The 23974-nt window shown below is 32.9% G+C and overlaps 1 protein-coding gene across 1 annotated transcript in view; it reads left to right on the top strand.

The window, feature by feature from the left end:
• The first annotated feature begins 6578 nt into the window (after positions 1-6578).
• Positions 6579-23974, top strand: part of LOC123718728 (gamma-aminobutyric acid receptor subunit beta-like) — a 33227-nt gene continuing 15831 nt past the window's right edge. Inside the window, exon 1 of the mRNA XM_045675473.1 lies at positions 6579-6692. Coding sequence (XP_045531429.1) covers positions 6616-6692 — 77 coding nt within the window. The 5' untranslated portion in view covers positions 6579-6615. The remainder of the gene's footprint in view (positions 6693-23974) is intronic.

Here is a 23974-nt window from a genome sequence, read left to right as displayed (position 1 = left end):
GCCCAAAGTGTTAACTGAATGGTTGTTTATAATTCGGCGCTATGCGATATATATTGTGAGTTTAGTTTTAATTTTTTATCAGGTTGAAGATATAGAAAAAAATATGAAATCTGTAATTTTCCATCTCCTTCCCTGGAGACGTCAACTGCCTAGGAAAATGTAAGGGATCGAAATAAATTTCTATGAATACAATATTTAGACATGTTATCCTTGTCAAGCATGCAAGTCATTTCCTTCAGTTCGTGTGTTCAAATTACGGCTATGTACTTGCTCGTAAGGTGCACGAAGGTTAACGGAACCTACATCGACCACAATTTACTTGATCTTATTTTCGATGAATATAAATAGACAATGTATGCATAGAAATATGTCATGCCCCATCATTAGGCTGCTACAATATTTCGAAAACCAAAAATTGCATCACATAGTACGTACATATAACAAAACATTTAATAGTAATACGGTGCTTTAATATCATAAACAACTAGAAAAAGCGTATCTAAGTTTTCCGTAAGAAATATTTTACATTTCTTGTATCAAAAGAGACAGGTAGAAGTCTCATATGATTTAGAGGGACGACTAGGCCATTAAAAAGTCGCAATGCAGTGCATACAGCCAAGTTGGAGCTCCGCATCATAAATATTACAAATACACGTAACTTTCAATGTATTGGAATTCTATGCACCAAAACTCGTGGAAATCCAATGCATTTGGTTACTGCTTTAATGTTTAAGTGGGTACTTTGAAACATCTGTGCTCTTATGACATACTGAGATTTTAATTATTAGAAATTACATAATTAGGTCGTTATAAATTATATCCAGAATTTTGTCATAGTCATAGTAATCAACGCAAAACAATGTTAGTTAGCTACGCTAGGTCGTAAGATTATACGTATATTACGAAATTCAAAAAGGATTTTTCTATAAATTGTATTCCTCAAAGCAGAGGCTAAATTATATAGAAACTTGACGTTGTGATAGAAAGGGTCAATGGAAAAATTATAATGGTTTAATTATGTAAAATTAAATAAATTAGATAGATAAAGGCCAGGAGAATTGTGTGACTCTCCGACCAAACCTTCTTATGTGCTAATGTTTACCACGTAAATAAACTATATTTCTATTACCATATAGATGATGCACCTTAAAAATATATAAAAAATCATTTTAAATAACTTTGAAAATTTAAAACTCAATTCTAAACTAATAATAAAATCTAACTCTTACAAAGTTACAATAAATTACAAAATTTGATACAACTTTACAATAAAACAATTAATAATTAAGAACTTCAAATTCACGACAATCAGCGTATGTAGGTTTTTATTTCCTACGCTTAACCAATTAAAAAATGTGTATTTATTTATGTTCGTCAATACATTTAGTAACTTACGGCAATTTCCTTATCTAGGTTTATTGAATATTGTGTACTGTAGGTGATTGGTAGTCATTTTTGATAGTGCATGAGGTGTTTTGTTACCCATTTCAGTTGATTACTTCCATTTCGTTTCATAAAAAATAAATGTATAAAGTTTTATTAAAATTATTACGCTGAAGGAACATTACCATTTAATTATTTTTACTTAACTCCGGTTTCACCCGAAATATATCTGTCATAGCGTCTGCCTTTTCCAATATACAGACTATCCAAATACAGTTCGACCAAACCAATAGTTTCTTTTATAAATTAAACCAAAGAAGCTTCTTCTTCTTCAGCATTATAATTTAAAATTCAGATTTGAAGAAAACACCTACAATAATTTGTAAGTAAGTTTTTACATAAAACGCAAAATATAGTTTCTAAGCGAAGCCAGAGTCAGCGACCTAGTATTTATGTAAGAATATATTTTCAAGAGTTGGCAAGGCGGAGTGTACTAAAAGCAAATGCATTAATTTTTTTGCACTATTTTAAGTGTATTATCGCTAGAGCGTTTAAAATTCTAAGAAAAGTCGTAGATAGTTTTTATGACGTCATGAATGTATCTAGAAAACTGTTGAAACTTATTTTATTTAATACATAAAAATTAGAAGGTATGCAACGGGTGGCCTTATCGCTAATAAGGGATTTCTTACAGGCAATCCTAGTAAGAGAAAAACTAAAAAAAATATGATTGCAAGAAGTGCAGAACCAAATATATATAAAATGTAGGCTACTTTTAGTTTTCTGTTTATCCTTTTTTATTAATATTATGTAGGTTATTCTTCTTAGTCCTTACTGAAGCCCATAATTATCTTCTAAGGCCTAATCGACTGCCTTTGTTAGGGTTTGTCTTGCGGATTTCAGCCGGTCTCTCGGTCACTGCCACTAGGGTGTTATATTCGCTATTATTATCAATTCTTGAAACCAGCTGTAAGATATGGTGCTCTTGAAAAAGGAATTTAAGGATAATTATTGAAAGGGTGCAAAAGAATTTAATTTATAAAAAATGGTTCAACTTCTTTCCTTAAATTAGTTCTACTAAGTTCTGGCTCAATTTAGGCTACCCCCATCCATTTTAATCTACGATTCAGTAGAATTTTGTAGGGATTTAGCTTTGAACAAATTTTGTTAAAGCATAATTAATAACGAAACGGAAAGAGCGTACTGGGAGGGATTATGACTGTACGTTCCGGACAATTATGACCGCTGCCGGAAACAACCTTTTTGCTGTGCATTCGAATCGCCAGCGTCAACAAGCTCTCATTTCTCGGTTACTCTCTAATAGTTCTAATAAAATTTTCGCTAGATATCATATATTCTTTAATTATTATATAGACCAGTTTTTGTTGAAGAATTGAAGACATCATATTTTTCTTTCTTTTTAATCCTTACATACACTGTTCATTATTGTATTTGTATTCAAATAAAACCCGAAGATATAACTAAAATCGATAGAGCTATTACAATGTTATTTTATGGGAATAATTAACAAGCTCGCACTGTTTATAGTGTCAACATTATTAGTATATTTGTCAACATGCGGCGAAAAACAAATACACGTCCCAAATAATTACATACAATTCGTTAATAAGCATTTAACATAACATAAAGATATATATCGCGTAATTCACTAATACTTAAATAAAATTAAAATAAATATTTAGTTTTTAAAGAGTTTCTCATTTTTCCAATAGTTATTGCTTAGGATCTAAAGCGTTTTATGTAGGTGTTGAGTACGTCCCACGAGGCTTACTTTCCTAGTACCCTTCCCTACAAACAGTCAGCACAGCAATAACGTGCCACTTGGTTTATGATACATATTCTTTGATTCCATTAGCGAAGATACGTTTTCAAACCTCCTTCACAGTCACTCCTTTTCAATTTTGAAATTCGTACTAAAGTAAATATACATTTAAGAAGCTATTAGTAATTTAATATAATCCTCGACACTCCTCTGACAAGGACCTGTAATACCCGAAGGCTTTTAGTTCCATCTTCATTTCATAACTACACTTTTTATTTAATCAGTTACACTACACACATTCGGTACCTTCTCAACTCGTTCAAAAAAGATATCCTTAGAACACTATCAGATGTCTGAATCAAGCCGATTTTAACACACACAAATGCACACCATTTGTCTGGGAAATGTGAATGGGCTGTGCTAAAAGCTGTCTTCTTTATTCTCATGTTTTGTGTTGTTGCGATCAAAATAACGTGTTATTATTATTACTAAAATATTTTATTTGATAAGCAATGACCATAAAACTCTTAGGTATTAATTTTAATTGCAATAACGTAGTTAGGAGCGCTACATATTGTTTCATAGTTATTTTTATGACAAGTCGCTAAAACTATGATGGTGTACCATAACCGAATCCAGCGTTATTTTAAGTAGTTAATAACCTGAATACAACAAATAACGTATAAATTAAATATATTTAAACTTTGACCTAATAATGTATAGTTATGGTATATATAATATAAGAAAACCACAATCATTAAATGATTTAAATTAAATCATTGCATCATTGAATTAAATTAAATTGATACACAGAATTACTAAGATGAACCTGTATATCAATGGTATTATCTATTCTTGTTAATTTAATCCCCTTGAATTTTTAATCAAGCTAAGTTCAATAAATTTATATGTATGAAGCTTGGTGAAGCTGCGCAGGACAAATAATGAATGAAAATGGAACCGAGGTTTAGTAGAGAACAGTCAAAAGAAATGTTGAGTACCTAAACTATCAAAACATACTTAAAGAGAGCATATGAGTACCTTATTTTAACTATAGTACCTTTTTTATGCCACCTCTCGGAATGTCTCCAAAGGGTCCGTTTTCTCTTGATACATCTAATTAAAAATTAAATTTGAGAAAAATACAGTATAGACTTGTTAGAAAAACCTTTATCATATAGGAATATGATAAAGTCACCAGAGCAAGATAAAATAAGTGTTGGGCCAGTTGGGTTCAGCGTGTGACTCTTAAGTCGTTCAGGGTGGGCATGCCAATTACGACTTTGGACCATGTTTTTCTTTATAAACGCGCAATTAACATTTGTTCTGAAATTGAAGGAGAAGACCCAAATCGACCACAATGTCAGGCACTTAGCTATAAATATTAAATATTAAATAATAAAATAAAAGCAATCAAGTTTAAAAATCTTTTGAATGAATTATTTTTTAATAATAATATATACGTACGTATTTAATTCTTTGATGAATAAGCACTGTTATTATTTATGTAAGGTATTAAAATAATTCGACAGAAACAGGTTCCTATCACAATCACATGAATTCGACGATTATTCTATTCGTATCCGTTCCATCTAAATGTGTAAAAGCTGGCACAAAAGTAAAATAACTGGAGTAAAATCAAATGTTTTACCAAAGTGAAACGACAATAAGAAAAAATCTAGCGCTGCTCGAAAATTGCGAGAGAATTTTATTAATTCCCTTTGTTTATTGAATGAGTTTTTATCGGCCGTGTAACGATCAACATCGTGTTTCATCTAAGTATTTAAGTTATTTATTACTTACACATTTGTCTTTTTATGAAGGAAAAAAATGGTAAGAAATTCGGCATTGGCATATCTCGATGAGACGTGGTAAAGGTTGATGGCCTAATTGTTAATATTGCGGCGTTATTTTGATTTTTTAAATTAATTTAAACATATATTCAGCTTAATATTTAGTTTTTATAGTGCAGTCCCCTTAAAACTTCAGTGGTCTCCAAAATTAAGTCATCTTCAAGTAGTGCTCCATTCTTCTATGAAAGAGCCCTCACAGTTATTTCTCTTTCATAAGCGTGAGACACCTTAATAAGTAGATACGGCCACTCAACGGCTCTTCATATTTGCATGAGAAAAAGGCGCTTGAGAATGGATATTTTAAGTCCGTCTTTGACAAGATAATTCTCTCACTGATTCGTTTTTGATTTTCTTCTTACAGATATTCATAAACCTCTTTGCAAGTTTATAAGCAAAGTATCGCTTAACTAATTATGTTATACGAATAACACTGCTACTTCTTCAAAATATCATAGACCATTTCTAGAAGCACGAAATTTTTTTCATAAGAAATGCCCAATTCACTTTTTCGTGCTTTTATTACCACGTTTTTTCAAGTCATTAGGATGTGAATGAGGTTTAAAATGGATATTTAGTGGGTTGTTAATCAAACAAATCATTTCATCACTTCAGTCTTCGAGTTATCAAGGAACAAACCGCAATAGAAAAGAAACGATTGAGTCCTACTTTTTTAGGTTTAGTTATATATGAACGTAATATGTAGGTAAGAATTAAAAAGTAAAGTGTTTTGAATCGCTTAATGAGAATTTAAATTTGCAATAGTCGCTCTTATACATCGAAGCAAGCATATCTAAAATTATATTCCAATTTTATCTGCTATAATTTTATTTCAATCTACGTCGAGTTATTTAAATAAACTTGAAATGCTGTATTTACTAGATGTTCATTCAACACTGTGAGAGTCTTCTAATTCCATTAAAGTCGTAAGTTTTCTGAATACCGAGAAATTATTTATTCGCTGTTTCAATGTTGTACTTATTAAACAAATTGTACTCACAGCAATATTTCCTAGAATCCGTTTACAAACTGTAGAAGCTATTACTTAATAAACAAACAGCAAAATGTGCAACTCGCATATGAAATGCATACATCTCAACATTAATTAATATGTAATTAAGTTATTCATGTGAATGTATAAATTTAAAACTTTTCTAATGCTTTTATATCTGTGTAAATACTCGATAACATTTTGACAGATGAAAGTGACTGATAATCCCTTATGCATGGCTTAAATAGGATAACGTCCCAACCGGATTGTTTTGTCTACACGGGCTTGGATGACAGATCATCCTGACATTCGTAGTGCAAGTCGGCGGCATATTCTTTTTTTTTTCTGAAAAATATATAAGCGATGCTTTTTCCGCGCACGTGAAGTTTTAATGCGACGGTATCGAAGCGTAATTTAGAGTTGAGTACGCGTCGCCGTATGGTGGCGCTATGGTCGATATTGGGACAGGCGGTGTCCGGGTCACGCATGGATCGATAGAAAACACTCAGTAAGCAGTCTCGGATTCCGAACCCCAGTGCCAGTCCGCCGAGGAACCTCGGCGGCTGTAGAGTGTCCGTGCTACTGTAAATGGTTCAACAATACGCGAAATGAGCGCACGCTGGCGTAGCGAAGCGCTTTACTTGGCGTTCGCGATCGCTGTGCTGCCACATGCCAGTCAAGTCGAGTGAGTACTGAGCGCGAAAATATTTTTTTTGTAGTATATTCAAACTCGATTATTTACGCAACTTTCGAAAGAACTTTAATTTTTTCGAAAACTTTTAAAAGTTGCCAAAAGTTGCTCTGGGACCATATGTTTAATAGTTAAACAGTGTTTGACTACTTTTACCTTAGTTTTTAATGTTTTAAAAACTTTTGCCAGTGATAGTTAAACTTAGCGGGAAATGCAATGTTGCGCGAGTCTCTCGAACATGATTGGTAGTTGCACTTTGATATTTAGTCTACAACTTGCAAAGTTTACGCCTACGGAAATGCATTAATTTCAAACAACGCTTAATTTGGAATTTATTTTCATGAAAAGTAATTTTATATTTATGTGAAATGTGATTTAAAATAAGGTTTATGAATGATAAAATTAGTTGTAATATGTGGTAGAATTAATTGATTCGACAAAGATTTGGGCTGACGTCGAAAGCTCTTTAAAGAGTACAACGACCGCTTTTTTTAATTTTAAGTACCTTGATCTCAATTTGAAATAGAAATAACCTTTATTGTTTATTTAATTAGCTTTAAGAACGACACATTTACCACATTTAGGTACAAAACATAGGAGATATGATATACACACAAATAAATATACCATGTTATATCTTCAAAATAAGGTTCGTAAATGCATAACTTAGGGATTTGTAGTAATTACATTTATATTCCTAACTATAATGATTAAAGTTTGAATTCGAGTAACATAAAACATTGATTTAAATAAAATAATAATATTCTTTATTTAAGCACACTATTTTTTTAAATTATGTATGTAAATCATCAATCTTTTCAAAGCTTCATCTGACTTCACAGGTATTTTTTACATTTGCTATGATGCCTGTATAAAATGATATATATATAAAACGTACGGGGTACGTAATAATAATTAAAAACAGTTTTACAGAAACATTTTACTAAGAAGATGACTATTTATATAAAAATATATTTTCTCTTTTACACATATTTGTATATAAAAATAAAATACAGCGAAGAAATGCTGCCAGCGTTAAAGGTACAATGCAACAGGGACCTAACTTTTTAAATTTCTTTACTAATTTTTATTATTACTATGAAGGTTAAGAAAATTGCATACTACAATAATTTATTTTTATTCATTTATTAAGTATAACTGTTTTTAGTTTTATATATAAAACAAACAGTGTTGGCCTAGTGGCTTCGAGCGACTCTCATCCCTGAGGTCGTAGGTTCGATCCTCGGCTGTGCACCAATTCACTTTCTTTCTATGTGTGTAGTTAACATTCGCTCGCACGGTGAATGAAAACATCGGCTTGCCTTAGACCCAAAAAGTCAACGACGTGCGTCAGGCACAGAAGGCTGATCACCTGCTTGCCTATTAGATTAACAAATGATCATGAAAGAGATAGAGTAATCTGAGGCCCAGACCTAAAAGGTTGTAGCGCCATTGATTTTTTTGTAGAAAACATACATGGAGAACATACCTACGTTCTTGTTACTTTAGTATGTTTCAATGACTTTAATAGACTTTCAATTACATCAACACCCTTTCATCACCGAACTTTATAATAACTTGAATTTCGTACCATATTTAGAGGACTTTTGCCAAATTTTTAATATTTAAAAATATAACCTGAAAGGCATGATATTTTCCTGCCAACTATTTTATGAAGAAAACCCTTTTTCAAAATCTCCCTTAATATTAGTTAAAAAGGTCTTTTTAACCCCGGTTTTTCGAAAATATTAATAGAACGATATAAGTTATTTTTAGATAACTAGGTTAACGCTAAATTGACATCGGCTAATACAATATCACCGCCATTATAGTAAACAATACCGTAATACGCTTGAGGACAAGCTATTATGTGAAATTATATTATAAATTGCAGTAATATTTTATGATAAGCTAGTTTCACGATTATCATTACGAAACGGATTATTAATTCAAAGGGGCGTTCACATTTCTGCATCTGTTTTTAAGTACTAGTTCTAAACTTATGCGGTTATTTTGAGTATACGACAAGCCAGATTTTCAGCGATTCTTCAACATATCAGCAACTAATTAATGCACATATTAAGAACAATACACGGTGACTTTTACTCAGCTGGGATTCCAACCTCAGTTTTAAAAGTCTCACTTCAACCACTAGCATTGCTTTTTATCACTCATTTAAATGTTATATTTCACCACTGCGTAAACACATTAAGCAATTTACTAAATGTATTAAAATAATACAATTATTGAATCTCTTTGATCTTAACAACTAAGCGAGCTTCACAATATCGCTGAGAAAATTTACCGTCAAAGCCTCTTTCCCTTTAATATTAATAGAATTTTCTAGCGTGGAAAATTGTTTATATGATCTCCTTACGGCGTTCTGAAAGACCCTACTTTACTAAATAAACAAGATATAGAAGATAGAAAGGGTTTCATTTTAAGTCTTTATACTTGAAAGTGTTTGAAGATATTTTTTGTAATAGGTACGGAGTATAGTTTATGTAACACCTTCATATAACAATAGTATTTATTAAACGGTATTCCAAAATTATAAATAGCGTTAAAACGAAAGATTTAATAAACTCAAATTATAACAGTGGCACTACAAACTTTTAAGGTTTAAAGGTTTCATGCGCTTTTTTTAACGTCCATCAGTTGGTGAATCCATCCACGCCAAAGTCTTTTTGTCTAAGGTGCCAGTTTCCTCACTTCACCTACATAACAAGGTGCTCAGCCTGAATTCGAACCTACCACCTCGCATGCTTGAACTGAAGACACTAGGGCAACTTAACTAGAATTATAATAACTTATATAACCATACATTTAAGTTATAAAATTACATATATGTAACATGGTACCATATTTCAATAGCTTGCTTGAAAGTAACTCAATTCCACGCTCGAATGAATTGTGGAATTAGCTTTCCGCGGATGTAATCTCACGTACAAGAGTGCTACAGAGAAAGAAGCAAGTATCATTATGTAGATGTTAATATAGTGCGCTAAACAACACATGCGTGTTTGTTCGATTAAAAAACGTTTAATGTCCTCGATAGTAGCCTTTGATTGTAAGCCTCTGTGTGGCTATATAGATTAGTAGCAAGTTTCTTAGAAGCCACGTGTTAACTGTGTCATATTTTTGTGTAGTATGAAAAGAGAACTTTCTTTACCTTAGTGAAGTAAAATAATATTATTTCGAGCTTTTGAAATTTCAGCGAACTATTTTTAATTTCTATGCAATGGAAAACAATATATGCTACAAATGCAACCCTCATATTAAATTTTAGTATTTTTATAACATTTCGTCTGCTCTGTAATACGTATAACTTTAAGCTGTCTGTTAATTTACTCTATTTTGCTTGATAATTCTAAAAGCTTTATTTATGTATATAAGTTAATCACGTTTAATAATATTTAATAAATATATACTTCTAAAATAACAATTCAACAAATGAAATTTAACCCTGGAAGGGTCAAATTTTTGTAACATTCATGTTAAAATTTTAGATTTTACGTTTATTTTTTCTGCGTAACAATAGTTTTTTTAAAATTGATCAGCCCACTACCGAATATGTCAAGGCCTAGCCTGACTTAGTAAACCGTGACTCCAAAGTAATTAGGAATAATCGCACGAACGGGGGAAGTAATCTTGAAGTTAATTGTATTCTAGCTATCAATGAGCGTTCATGTATATCTTTGGCTTTACTTTCCGTTCAGTGTCGCGTAAATCAAACACAGACTTATTAACACTGACTTAGTCGTGTTTTTAAATTAAAAAAAAAACTAAAATAACCGTTGAAAGAATAAGGAGAAGAAATACTGTAAGCGACAATTTACGTTAGATAAAATATTAAATCTCTTTAGTGCAAAACTGTGTATGGCTTTTATTTTCTCAACATAAACGGATATTTGATTTAAAAGCAATCTCCACAATATTTAAATTCTCCTCCGTATTTTTGACCAGAATTGCGAGCCGATAGTTACTAGGTAAGGTAGTTTATCTTAGTTTGGCCATCACAAACGTTCACAGTCGCAGCACAGTGTAAAACTCAAAAACCTCTCCGAATTGGAACTGACAGATTTATAAGAAAAGGCATTGTTTTATATTTGTAAGATATAACACATTGTAAGATATATACATCTGCCCGCTTAAATTTCCTTATGCAATTTTTTTATGCATATATATTGGCCATAACTATGGATTACATACACAAAACAACCTTCCAACTCCTATAAAGAAGACTACAAAAAATTATATTGCGCTCATCATTTTTCTTTTTGTGTATATCACCATCGTATATTTTACAAATACTTCTAAAAATCACCGGTAAAATGTCTATAAAATAGCAACGTGGAATGCATCCATTTATTACCTGAAGAGTGTGCTTGACAAGCGCAGGCTTGAAGCATGAGGGCCATTACTTTTCAGTCAAGCGGTCCGAACCTAAGTGTCTGATTCATAATTAAAACTCTAAAACCTTTTTTATCTATCAAAAACTATGAGTTCAAATTTTGAAATTCATCAAGTACTAACTCAATAACGTTTAACGTTCTTTACCGTTTATAGAAACGAAATGTGTAGTCTGCAAGCTAGAGAAAGCAAAAAGTAAACTAAATTCATCGCCTGGAAAGGAAAAATAAAATTGTACCTATACCTCCAGGAAGTGTATACCACTTACCCTAGCCTAAATATATCAATATTCATACTTATCCAATGCCATATATAACACATACAATGAAACGGATACGCCAAATAAACATGCTTAGAACATTGGTGCGTTTTTTTATTTTTTGTTCCTGACCAGTTCATTCTGGCTGTTCTCACGGCATACATCGTAACGCAACACAATTCAGCCACATTGTTAAAGGTAAAAGAGAAGGAGAATATGAGGACCTAATTTTATAAGTCTCCGCGGTACAGACAAATCTAAAAAAAACTAAATCAATGGCGCTACAACCGTTTTTAGGTCTGGGCCTCAGATTTCTGTATCTGTTACATGGTTATTTGTTAATCGAATAGGCAAGTAGGTGATCAACCTTCTGTGCCTGACGCACACCGTCGATTTTTTTTGGGCCTAAAGACAAGCCGGTTACCCCAAGATGTTTTCCTTCACCGTCGAGCGAATGTTAAATGCGCACATAGAAAGAAAATTCATTGTTACACAGCCGGGGATCGAACCTACGACCTCAGGGATGAGAGTCGCACGCTGAAGCCCGCCAGCGAAGGCCAACACTGCAACAACAATCTAGAAAACAATTACATGACTTGAGAACCAAATGACAAAGGAAGCTATGGTCTTCATTCGACTAATAAATCCTTACACATACAATTAGATAATTAAAGTGAACGCCTTAAAGGTCAGCATATTTTACTATTACCTTTCAACTCAAAGCGAGTCGCGGCCATTTTTGTAATATATCGTTTTTAATTAAACTATTAAGCGTCGTTAATAATCGCGGACGCTTAGCATTTTTAACGATAACCTTTAAAATGCGATCTGTAACAAAATCTCGTGTTCTTATAAATCAAACCTGCATTTAGTTTACGGGAAAATCAAATAATATTAATAATTAATAATTGTGAATCGCATTAAGAAATATTAAATTTTTCTCGTCTCGTATTTTTTTCCTTAGATGCTGGGAAATTATCGGAGCAAATATATAATTTCCACTTCATTCAGTTTTTTCCACAGCAAATAATATTCTGAGTTTTATCATCTAGTTTATTTTGTGCAGTCGTTTTAAGTAGGAACTTTATGTAAATCTCATAAAGTCCGCTCCGGGCTATCTTCCTTCATTATTGGAAAGTTTTTATAAGTTAACATTTTATGTTTATAGCAGAATAATAAGATTTTTTTTTATTATTGGTAATGGAATTTACTCATAATATTCTTGTTATATTTTCTATAAGAATTATGTATTTTCTTGTTAGATCAGTATTTTACAGTAGTGCCTCTCTTCGACTTTCTTTAGAAACTTTGGTATACCTACTGACTTCTATATAAGCCAACCATGCAATGTTTTAGATATTTAATATACTCATCATATGTATAAATAAAAAAGGCATTTTGTTTTATATCATACTGTAAACAGTGTCAAGTTGTCTACCCCTTTTATTAACATATGATCTTTAAAACATATGAAACCAGCTGTGCCGAGATTTTGGCGATAATTCAATAGTAGCGTTATGTTAAAGCCTTATTTGATAAATGAGCTCTCACTTCCAAATAATAATTTTCAATTTAAACTAGCCCATAAGTTTAAAAACTTAATCTCTTTTTTTAATATGTTTTCAAATATATTGCATCCCTAATACAATTTTCAATGTAAAGAATGGATATATTTATTCACATATATCATAAAAAGTTGTTACTTAATCTTGCTTTATTGCTAAAAATATTTCACCTACATTTATAGGTTATAAAGTTTAAACGGCTCGAATTGGTATCGGTAATGCATCTGCCCCGCGCTGATTGACTCCGAATAATTAAAATCAAAAGGAAATTGTATTCGTGGCATACTTTTCAACCCTCCGGCAGTTAACCTTCAACCACTAACTGTTTATTTTCCAAACACGTTCAATTTCAAACTTTTCGTAAAAAAAATCAGTGCTCGTGGTCGGAAAAATTGGGCATAGTTTTGGCGTTAAAAGCTTTTTAAATGTGTTTTCACGATATGAGTGTTAGCTAGAAACTAGAGCTCTACCAATATGACGTAGAACAATAAAGTCATTGTCATTCATCATTTGTTTTAACATATAGGTATACACCTAGACTACTTATAAATAATATATAGATATTAAATATATATATATATATATATATATATATATATACTTTTTATAAAAACACCTTTGTGAAGCCAGAGACACATAAGTCCACCTCCATTTGTATATTAATGAATTATAAGAAGTCTTTAGTAATGTGTACATTAGAGAATCTTAACCTAGGCTTTTAATAAACTTTACCAGTAATTTTAATAAAATAATATTAGACAACAAAATTCATTTTTCTCTATTTTAATAACAACGTTCACTAAATTAAGTAACAAAAAATTAGTAATGAAAAGTGCGCCTGTCGATATAACACACCTTTCATACTTCAAACCCAGTCTCCAATTGCCTAATAGCTATTAGCGGAATAAAAAAATCTTTGTATTTAGGTTAATCTAATTAAGTTATCCTCCGCTCGCATGCAACGAATGCACCAAATCTTTTATCTTACAGTTCGTTTGCCAAAACCCAGAGAGCCAAATTTCGTTCCATTACTTTTAATTACACTGTTAACCTCTATTACAAGACATAACAGTTTATAAAAATAATATTTATAAGATAGTTGGCGTAAGTTGTTGTCCAGTTGGCGTCCAAGCTCGGTAGTATGGGATGGTTTAAAATACTTTAAAAAGCAAAACATGCTCAAAGTTTTCAACTCTGATGAACAGCACCATCTCGTCGCCTAATCCCTTGTTAGAAGTTATCAGTGAAATTAAAGATTAAAATATTAATTGAATAACAGTTAAAACATCTAGTAATACTACTAAGTAATAGTTAAATGTAAAGTTAGTGGTTAAGAGAACAAACTACATAATTTTAAGTAGACTAGACTCCAACTGACGTGCTACGATTTTAACAATCAAACGGATTCATAACACTATTGAATTTTCGTGAAGTTGTGACGTTTAGGGCTAAATGTAAATGAAATGCTTCTGAATGAAATGAATGAAAAATCTTAGTGCAAAACGTAATACAAATAATAAACAGACATTAGTCATCCATACGAACTGGTCACAAAGTTATACTAAACATTTGTACAAAACATCATAGTTTCAGACTAACAAATGGGTATCGATAAAAGTGTTAAGTGGCCCAAGTTCGAATGAACAGGACTTGCACTATTTATGGAATTTATATGCTCCTACAAAAAAGAGATTATAGGACAAATTCCTTAAAACTATTTCTAGGATTCGAAAAATACAAATTTCGGAGCACTGAAGAAATTGAAGAAATTCATGAAATGTTACTAAATTTACAGCAATACATTAAGCAACAGACACAAAATATGTTAGTCATGAAAGGGGATTTTAGAACACACAAAATTCCCGGGAAATTTGATAAACCAATTGTTACTAAAACAAACTATAAGATAACGAGCACGAAAAAAGAAAGAGAAAAAACTGTGTCTCCCAACTTGTCTACATAGAAAATACAGAACACATTTAACTAGTTTGAAAACAACGACGATATAATATAATCGACTAAAACAAACAATGCGTGACAAAAGGAAATATTAAAACCAAACATACTACAATATATAGGAAATGATAGATCCTTTTCGACCAGGAAAAGGGATCAGGGATCCGACCAGGATCAAAAAACTCATAAACACACTCGAGAAACCTGTCGAAACCCGTCAACCACTAAAACAAATATGACAAAATACACATTCTAAAACTACCTAATCAAGAAGCCTTCCCACCACGGTTGGTCGTCGCGGAAAGATGAGACCTCTAACAAAAAAAAACATAATAAACATATAGCATCTCTCAATACGAGGACATTAGGAACTCCTTGATCACCTTAGTTTAGGAGGTGTTTTTCAAGAGGCACGCCGAGCTCCGAGCTATACGGAAGTGAAAATACCTTAAAGATCACAGAGTTTCGGAATATGAAGGCTATATTATTATTAAGATATTAATTTTAATTTAGAAATATTTTAAAAATACTAACGATAGAATGAAACGAAATATTGAAATTTTCATTTCATAATATAATGTGAAATTAAATCCTTGAAGGTTTTTAAACTTTAGTTAAAATCTTTTGTTAACACGGTAATTATTACCAAAGCTAAAGTGCGCAGGCGCTTAGACATCTTGGCAAGCTTCTGGTTGACACAATTAGAGAGCCTGAAGCTGACAGCTTCCGCGAACAACGAACTTTACTATCGAAATACTGCCAGCCATGAACAATGCCTCACAATACAAAGTTTATGATCTAAGTTTAGCCGTATAACTTTATTAATATAAAGCGGTGTTTGTATGGTGGTTAAAGTTACCATTTTCGGCGGATGGTCAAGAAACCGGTTTTCCGGTAACCGAGCTTTCTTATAAAGAAAATTTTTCAATAAAACACATGGAGAAATTAATTCACAATTGTGTAGCTAAACAACAAAATTAATCATTATATAATTATCACAGTGTATCACGTTCCTTTCAGCCTAAATAACGTTGAAATTAAAAATTTGCATTATACATGCATACATCATATAAAATGGGGCATTCTGCTGTTTTGTCGGTGTGTGTACGTTGGGTGCATTATAACCCGAGAAATATTTACCGGGAAGTGAAGACAGGATCAGCGCGTTAAACGTCAACTACACACAAGCTCTATAGTAAACACATAAAATAATAACCTTTTTAGGTCTAGTTTCAGGATCATTTGTTAATTGTGATGTTAAAAGTTAATGTGTTCCTTCACCATTCGAGCGAATGTTAAAATCGCATATAGAAAGAAAGCCCATTGGTGTACAACCGGGGATCGAACCTACGACCCCAGGGATGAGAGTCGCATGCTCAAGCCACTAGGCCAACACTGCTGCAGAATATTTTGCAGCAGTGTTGAAAAATAAATTAAAGAGTATGGATTTTTCTTATTCTGATTTCATATCCATAAGCAATTGATTACATTTTACTATTGAATAAATTAAGTTATATAATACACGATATGTACAATGACCTCGCCTATTTTATTCCCAAATAAAGTGTGGATTCGCGTGTCGGTCTGACCTCAAAAATGTATTCGTGTATGCAAATACCTACAACAGACCTTCAACAAGCAAAAACTGTAAAATTTCTAATATTATTCAATTACTAAAACAATGCATGATTTTATGCAATTCTTTTACTTATGTATAAACTATTAATAAATATATTTACAAATAAATAGAGGATTTAACGAATTTCTCGTAACTGGAATAAAATATTCCCGCGTCAAAAGTGTAAATAAAAATTAAGTCGTTTCATCCATTTTAAGTGGAATAGCCTCAACGCCGAAATATTATCAATATTCGTGATTTTCAGCCAATAACTGGATATTCAAAGGGTGAGGAATTTTATTGCATTGATGGATCTGTCATTCAGATGTGATTTTTTGTCGAGTAAATATTTTTCACGTACTTTAAAAGCGAAAACGGTTATTGAATGAGTGGACTGTAATTTGTAACATTTAAATATGAGAAGTGAACAAAGTATATGAAGTGTCTTAAAACAGTAACATTGCGAAATATTCGAAATTTCAATTTATAATTCTTAGATAATAGAGTCGAAAACTCAATTATAATTACAAAATCGACTTAAAAAAAATCTATAAAGCTAAACCTGAAATTAATAAATACAACTCAATACTATACAATTTAAAACTCTTATTAAATAACGGACATTAAGAAATCGATGCTATAAAATGTGCATATTCCATTACAATAGACCAACAACAACATTATTACAGAACATGAATGCAGCTATCAATGTTCTTACAAATTGGTATGGAATTTTCTAGCGTGTGAATTTAATATGCAAGATTGATTGACATAATTTTATAATACTCAGTTACAATAATGTTGGATTTCGTTATTCAATTCAATTTTGAAAATACACTTGTATTATGAATAATTTGAGTTAGCCTGCTTTTACCAAGGTAACACTGAAAATGAAAAACGGCTTAATGTAGAAAGTTGTATACTTTTACTGTTTTTCGAAGTAATCTCCGTTCCTCTCTACACATCGCGTTCGATGGAACCAATAAGAAAAGCAGTGGACCCATTCTTCCTTAGGGGTATCTTCTATGGCGTTTTCGTACGCTTTAACCGCATTTTGCAGGGCTCGTAAAGCGAATACTTTGAATTTTATATTTAGTTCTTGGGTATAAAGAAAGTCACAGGACGCCAGGTCAGGACTGTATAGCGGGCGAACCCCGAGGGCCCATCTTAAGGGCGTGTGAAGGGCTGAGGTGTTTTTAGTGGGTCGGGTGGTACCCCTATGAATAGCAGAGGGATTTGAGTGTAGACCCAGCCCCACAGTCCCCGCGTCAAGCTCGATATCCTTGGCGCGGGCCTGCGCAAGCGCATTTTCACCTCATACAAAAAAAAGGACTGTATAGCGGATGACTCATTATCTCGACACCTGCCATAGTCAAATATTCACCAGTCCATGCGAAGGTGTTTCTGGTCGTCGGTTAAAGTATGGGGAATCCTTCTGATACAAAGCTTCCTGACGCCTTAATGTTCATGTTCTATTGTTTGAACCTGACTGATACCAATGCCTAGGCTTGCCCGTATCCGTTGATAGGTCACTCTCTTATGTTCCTCTATCATGCGTCTGATGTTATCTTAAGTAGTCGCTGTTAAAGGACGTCCGTCACGTGGATCTACATTGATATTGCTACGTCCACGCTTGAACTCGTTAAACCAATTGTAAAAAAGTGGCACGAGATGGGGTTGCGGTAGACTGCGATTAACATTACATTAAGAAATCTTAATCGCAGTCTACCATAGCTTTGTTGTTGAGTAAGCCCACAACGAAAGTCATAAAAAATCATTGACCGAAAATTTTGCGTTACGTTCATTTTCACGTGTAACAAGAGTTTTAGATGTGCCGCCAATTCACAAAAACATGACAAATTAATGCAATATATTACATTAGGTTACCAAAGAGTTCTAAAATTTAAATTTAAAAAAACGTTTTCATTGACAATGTTACTAACTGGCCCGTTCTAAGCATTTTCAGTTTTACCCACGTACAACTCGTACTAAATAAGTTCAACGCTTGGAATCTGCATGGCATGTAAATGGAAAGATGAGCGATTGGAATTACGAACGGAAACTTTTGACGTATCGTGTCGCGTGGCGGAATAGATACATTGTTCACCAATCACAATCAAACGGAACGCTGTATCGTTTCATTCTTATTGTTCTCACTGTAAAGCGACACGAGTACTGCAGATATGGATGCATTTATATCCACTTAGGAAGACATGATATGGTATGATACCTATTCCGTTCGTTTGTGCAATCGTTTATTTTCTTTTATCGCTAACAAACGTTTTAAATTAACCTAATAATTTATTTATTTACTAAGGAACACCAACAGATTACATGTATACATTTTCTAATTAACAATATTGGGTTTTATTCTAGCATGCAATCTAATAATAGGTGTACACAACATTGACACTAATAAATGATAGCGGACAGAGTTTACTTAAGTATTTCTATCTTTAAACATAAATAAATTGAAACGTGGAAAATATTACATGACTTATGGCTGAGATGACTGAATTTTTTTCTTAAAACTAGGAAGTGAGTCATAATACACGTCAAGACCATATCTACAATTATATTACATTATATTGCATGTTTACCTAGATTGGTTAAGGACTGTGGAACGACAAAAGTATCAGTCTGTCTTCTTCTTGCGTTGATTCTAGGCACTACGAAGTAAATCTTTTTTAACATATCTGGACAAATAATCGTGCCGTGCATCAATTTGTACAAAAACACCAGGTCCACAATCATACGACGATCCTCGAGAGTTAGCAAATTGAACTTCTGTAATCGATCAACATAATCACTTCTGTAGCAAAATTTGCGGGGTAATAATGCTTTCGACTAATAATTGCTAGGAATATACGTACTGAGTAATAAAAAACATCAGTTACTTCATTAGCGGTTTAGCTAATAAAAGCAATGTTAAAACAAATGCAGGATCCGCTCTATCCCCTTGACTTCGTTCCATATTTCATTATGCTTTGTTTTTAAGTGTTGCAGAGAGCGTACGGTAAAAAATAATTAACAAACTCTATACTTAGTTGTGAAAATATTTTGTTATAGAATAAATATCATTATTTATTTTATCTTGGCTGGTTATAAGCAAGATCTAAAAAATACCTAAAAGTTTGGAGGTCTGGTCTCCGTGCAGTACATATTTAACACACGTACATTCATGATTTTTTTTTCGACGTTGTTTGTAATTAAAACGAAAAATACATTTAATATCTAGTTTAATTAATTATTTATTGTGAGTGGTACCAGTCACTATGCCTGGGCATTATTTATTTCTGACCTCTGCAATTAACCCCTTAGGTACTGTATTATTGAACTTTGGATGCGAAGTTAAATTGATGTGAGGCTGTGAGAATTACGCAGTCAAGAATCAAGTTTCAAAAGTTTAACGTAAATATGACTATTTGTGATCGGCAATTCTTTGTAATTCGTATTTATCATAAAGATATTTATCTTTAAAAAAAACATTTGCCACACATTTATCAACAGTAACCAAATATTTAGTGCGAAATATATAGAAGATTGCAGAGTCGTGAATTAGCGACTTAATTCTCATTAGACTCTGAATGTATGACTTAGTTTCGTCTCAGAATCTTGTTATATCTGTCAATTTTTTTTAAAAAACGTGTAATTAATTCTTGCGGGTTCGCTGGCTTATTGGAGAAATCATTCAAAGCTAACTTCGAACGTGAAACAATGTTATTGTAAACTAACCAGTATAATTAATTAACTAAATTCCAGACATGGAACACAGCATTCCTACACTATTGAGAACTATTAATTGACACAAGTAGGATGTAAGATCTAATTACTGCAAGAGGTTAGTGAAGTTTTGAACAAACAAGAACTATCACAGTGTTCGTGCAGTAAATTGATGTTAATTTTAATTATATGAATTTATTGTTGTTGCAAATATGCCTCCTGCCCGTTTGCCCCCTATTTTATAAAAAAAATCTAGTTAATAATACAGAATATAGCCATAATGCAATAGAAAAAAGAAGAAGAAAAGCAAAATTTTGTATAACGCTTTAACCAAAAACGGGCGTAACTCAGCTCTAAGTGAAACTAATTTTCATTGGGCCCAAACAAATAAACAAAACATTTCTTCCACAGGAGAATAAGATACTAAATAAATACATTAACATAAAGTTATTCAAATTCCATAAAATAAAATATAATAATTGTAAATGTTTCTCAAATAAACTCGATTCGATGCGGTGAAGTATTTACGAACCTTGCAATTCGATTTATTAATTTGTTAAATTCTTTAAAAACAAAATAGTACTGAGCCGAGTGAAAGTCAAACTCCTTATAACTATATTCATATAGGTAGACAAGTTCACTTATAAACGTCAGAAAATAAATTAATTCTAAATTAACATTTTCTACTAGTTCGCAAGTCAAGGGCGTAGAGCAGACAAGAAGAATGGGCAAGAAACTCTACCACTCTTTTTAATCGCTAAGTTTCGAGTCATGCAAATTGTTTGAACTGGAGAATTCAAGACTAAGATCTATTATCATTTAAATATTGGTCAAATTTATAAAAAGCTTTATTGATAATTCTCTAATTTCGTTTGGGAGTTTGTTGTAAAAACAAATACAATTTCCATATCTGGAGTAGTTTATCTTCTGGAGCCTGGTTGGACATACGCTTAAATTAGTTCTGTTTCGAGTATTATACTGGTAAAAGTTACCATTTGTTTTAAAGTCATATATATATTTTTTTGTAGATACAACAAGGCTTCAAGAATATATTATTGCTTATGCTAGATAATTACAGTAACGACACTAAAACGCGTCAAATTCAATTGCTTTAGCGTTTTTCCAAAGCTTCAGTCTATTTCCGTGAAGTCTCTTTCTATTAAATTGTACTTACGCTGTGATAAAAAGAGACATCAACAGATTAATTTTAGTTAAACTGATTGTTTTGTTTAATCACTTATATTAATTGTAAGTACTGCATTGTATATACATTACTATAATAATAATCTGATTGGACAGAAAACCTGGGATTTTTAAATAGAAATGACCAATCCCTCATATCTTATATTATGGAGCATAAGTTGCTGTATATTTTCATCTAACGTTTTTCTTTATAAGTAAGTATATCCTTCTTTACCTAACACGTATCTTAAGACATGATTGTACTATGGGTCGCATAGCCACGAACAGTACACCATTGAATTTGCCACCGTAAACTGCGAAATTTCAGAAATATTTAAAGCCGAAATCACAGGCGAAGGCTAGTACGTTATGTTGCCAATTACTTCGCTTGTATAGAGTGGGTGGCGCCGGCCTTGACCGCACCCACAAGCTCTGTGTACACTGTATTTATCCTTGGAAATGTTAGTACCTATTTAAAACTATTATATTATTCTGTTTGAGCACTTTAATTACAGCGCATATAGACAAACTACTTCTATTATTTATACTGTATATAGCGATGAGCAGTGTTGGACTAGAGGCTTCAGTGGGTGACTCTCATTCCTGGGATCGTAGTTTCGATCCTCGGCCGTGCACCAATGGACTTTCTTTCTATGTGCGCATTTAACATTCGCTCGAACGGTGAAGGAAAACATCGTGAGGAAACCGGCTTGCCTTAGACCCAAAAAATCGACGGCGTGCGTCAGGCACAGAAGGCTACAATTACCTACTTGCCTATTAGATTAACAAATGAACATGGACCAGATACAGAAATCTGAGAACATCATACAAGTGTTTGTTTTAATCTGGTAAGCACAAGTTAAGCTAAAAAAGTCTCGTTATTGAATACCATTCGAGCTGCTTTGGCAATATTAATATGGTGTTATAGACATAATATTATAATACATATATTTTCTCATTACCTTTATCTTTATATTTTATCTTTTGTTTTGTATGCAGTTCAATTTTATTAAGTAGCATTAAATGTTCTGTTATAGTGAGCGGTTAATATTATAAAGGAATTATATATTTAGATAATTTATCTACCTAAGATTTTTATTCAAAACATAGCCCTTATAAGTCCCTTATGGCATGGTATGGTTTGTAGACTCAGTTTCCGCGCTTCGACTCTCAATAGGTCCGTTGTGCGTAAAGTCCTGGCTAACTAAGCCAGCCTAACTCCTTCCAAAAGCACAGAAGCCTCCTGGGTACTTCGCAGGCTTCACGGTGCGACCTCACTGTTAGGAGGATTTCTGCACGTTGTTTAGCCACAGTCTTGCATTCCAGGACTACGTGGGTGACTGATTCCTCTGCGCTGAAACAGCCTCTGCACAGAGGGCTGTCCGTCACACCTAGGACAAAAAGATGTTTGTTAAGGAGACAATGGCCCGTACTTGTCCCTATAATTGTTTTTAGATTGGTTCTGTTTAAGTTTAGAAGTTGTTTTGTAAGTTGTGGCAGAGCCATTTTGGACTGTCTGCAGTCTGCAGTCCGAGGGTAGCTCTGTTTGTCAGGGTTATTGCCTCCAGTGCATTGTGACATTCCAGTATCAATTTACTTTTTGTTTACTCACGTCATCAGCACAGACGCACTGTTGGATATGAACGTAATACAAAAATTATTAATTCCTAACCGCTGCACGGCTCTGGCTGCTTTGGTTAGAGCGACACTCTCATTAAAAGATCGAGCTGTATGTGCCCAAGGGTAGGTGTGTGTTGATGTTGAGATCAAGAGAGAATATGCCAGCGCCGGAGCCACACCCTGTTTTTAAGACATCGGTATATATGCGCAGCTCATTCAGGGCTGATCTATCACATTCCTGTTCTCTCATTTGCACATGGTATCTTCTATTGAGCATGTATTGATTTGCGATCCTATCACATGGAGCGGCTATTAGAGGTTGGTACTGTATCGCTTGGTTGAGAATAGCTGTGTGTGTGCTGTAGTGATTTTTGTCCCATAGATCCAATACCATAAGCCTGACGGCAGCCTATCTCCAAAGATGCAGTTGGTTTCATATAAGTCCCTTATATCAAAATTTAGACATATGAAAACAACAGATTGCACTACCCCTGCACCACCTCTAAATCTTATACTAACAGCGATACTTAGAACCACCCAAGGTCATAGAAGTCAGCATAGAAGAAGTAAATTTCAAACAAGATTATATAGATCCGAATGGCAGGTTATAGGAACTCTCATTACCCCTGCTCCAGGCTTGCGCTTAATTGAGTTCCTAACGGGTTATTGAACTTTGCTTAGTTACACCGTACTGATAATCGTTAATCTAGAAATTCAGCAAAAGCATATTCTCGAATTAATTTACTATTTAAAGGTATTTTTTAATTGCGTGTAAGAATTTATTTAAACTAAAATATTTAATGTCTAGCTGTGGGTATTTTCCCAGACAATGTACAAATAACTGCTCTCATGCGAATAAACGTGTTCCAAAATAACATAGACGTCTAGATGTCTGGTCTGTTAGAAAACGGTGAGACGTGAGACGTATTCTTTGAATAAT

Source organism: Pieris brassicae, chromosome Z (genome assembly GCF_905147105.1).
Source record: "Pieris brassicae chromosome Z, ilPieBrab1.1, whole genome shotgun sequence".
NCBI lineage: Eukaryota > Metazoa > Arthropoda > Insecta > Lepidoptera > Pieridae > Pieris > Pieris brassicae.
The sequence above is the reverse complement of the archived record's forward strand: the minus strand, read 5'-3'. Positions and strand labels throughout refer to the sequence as shown.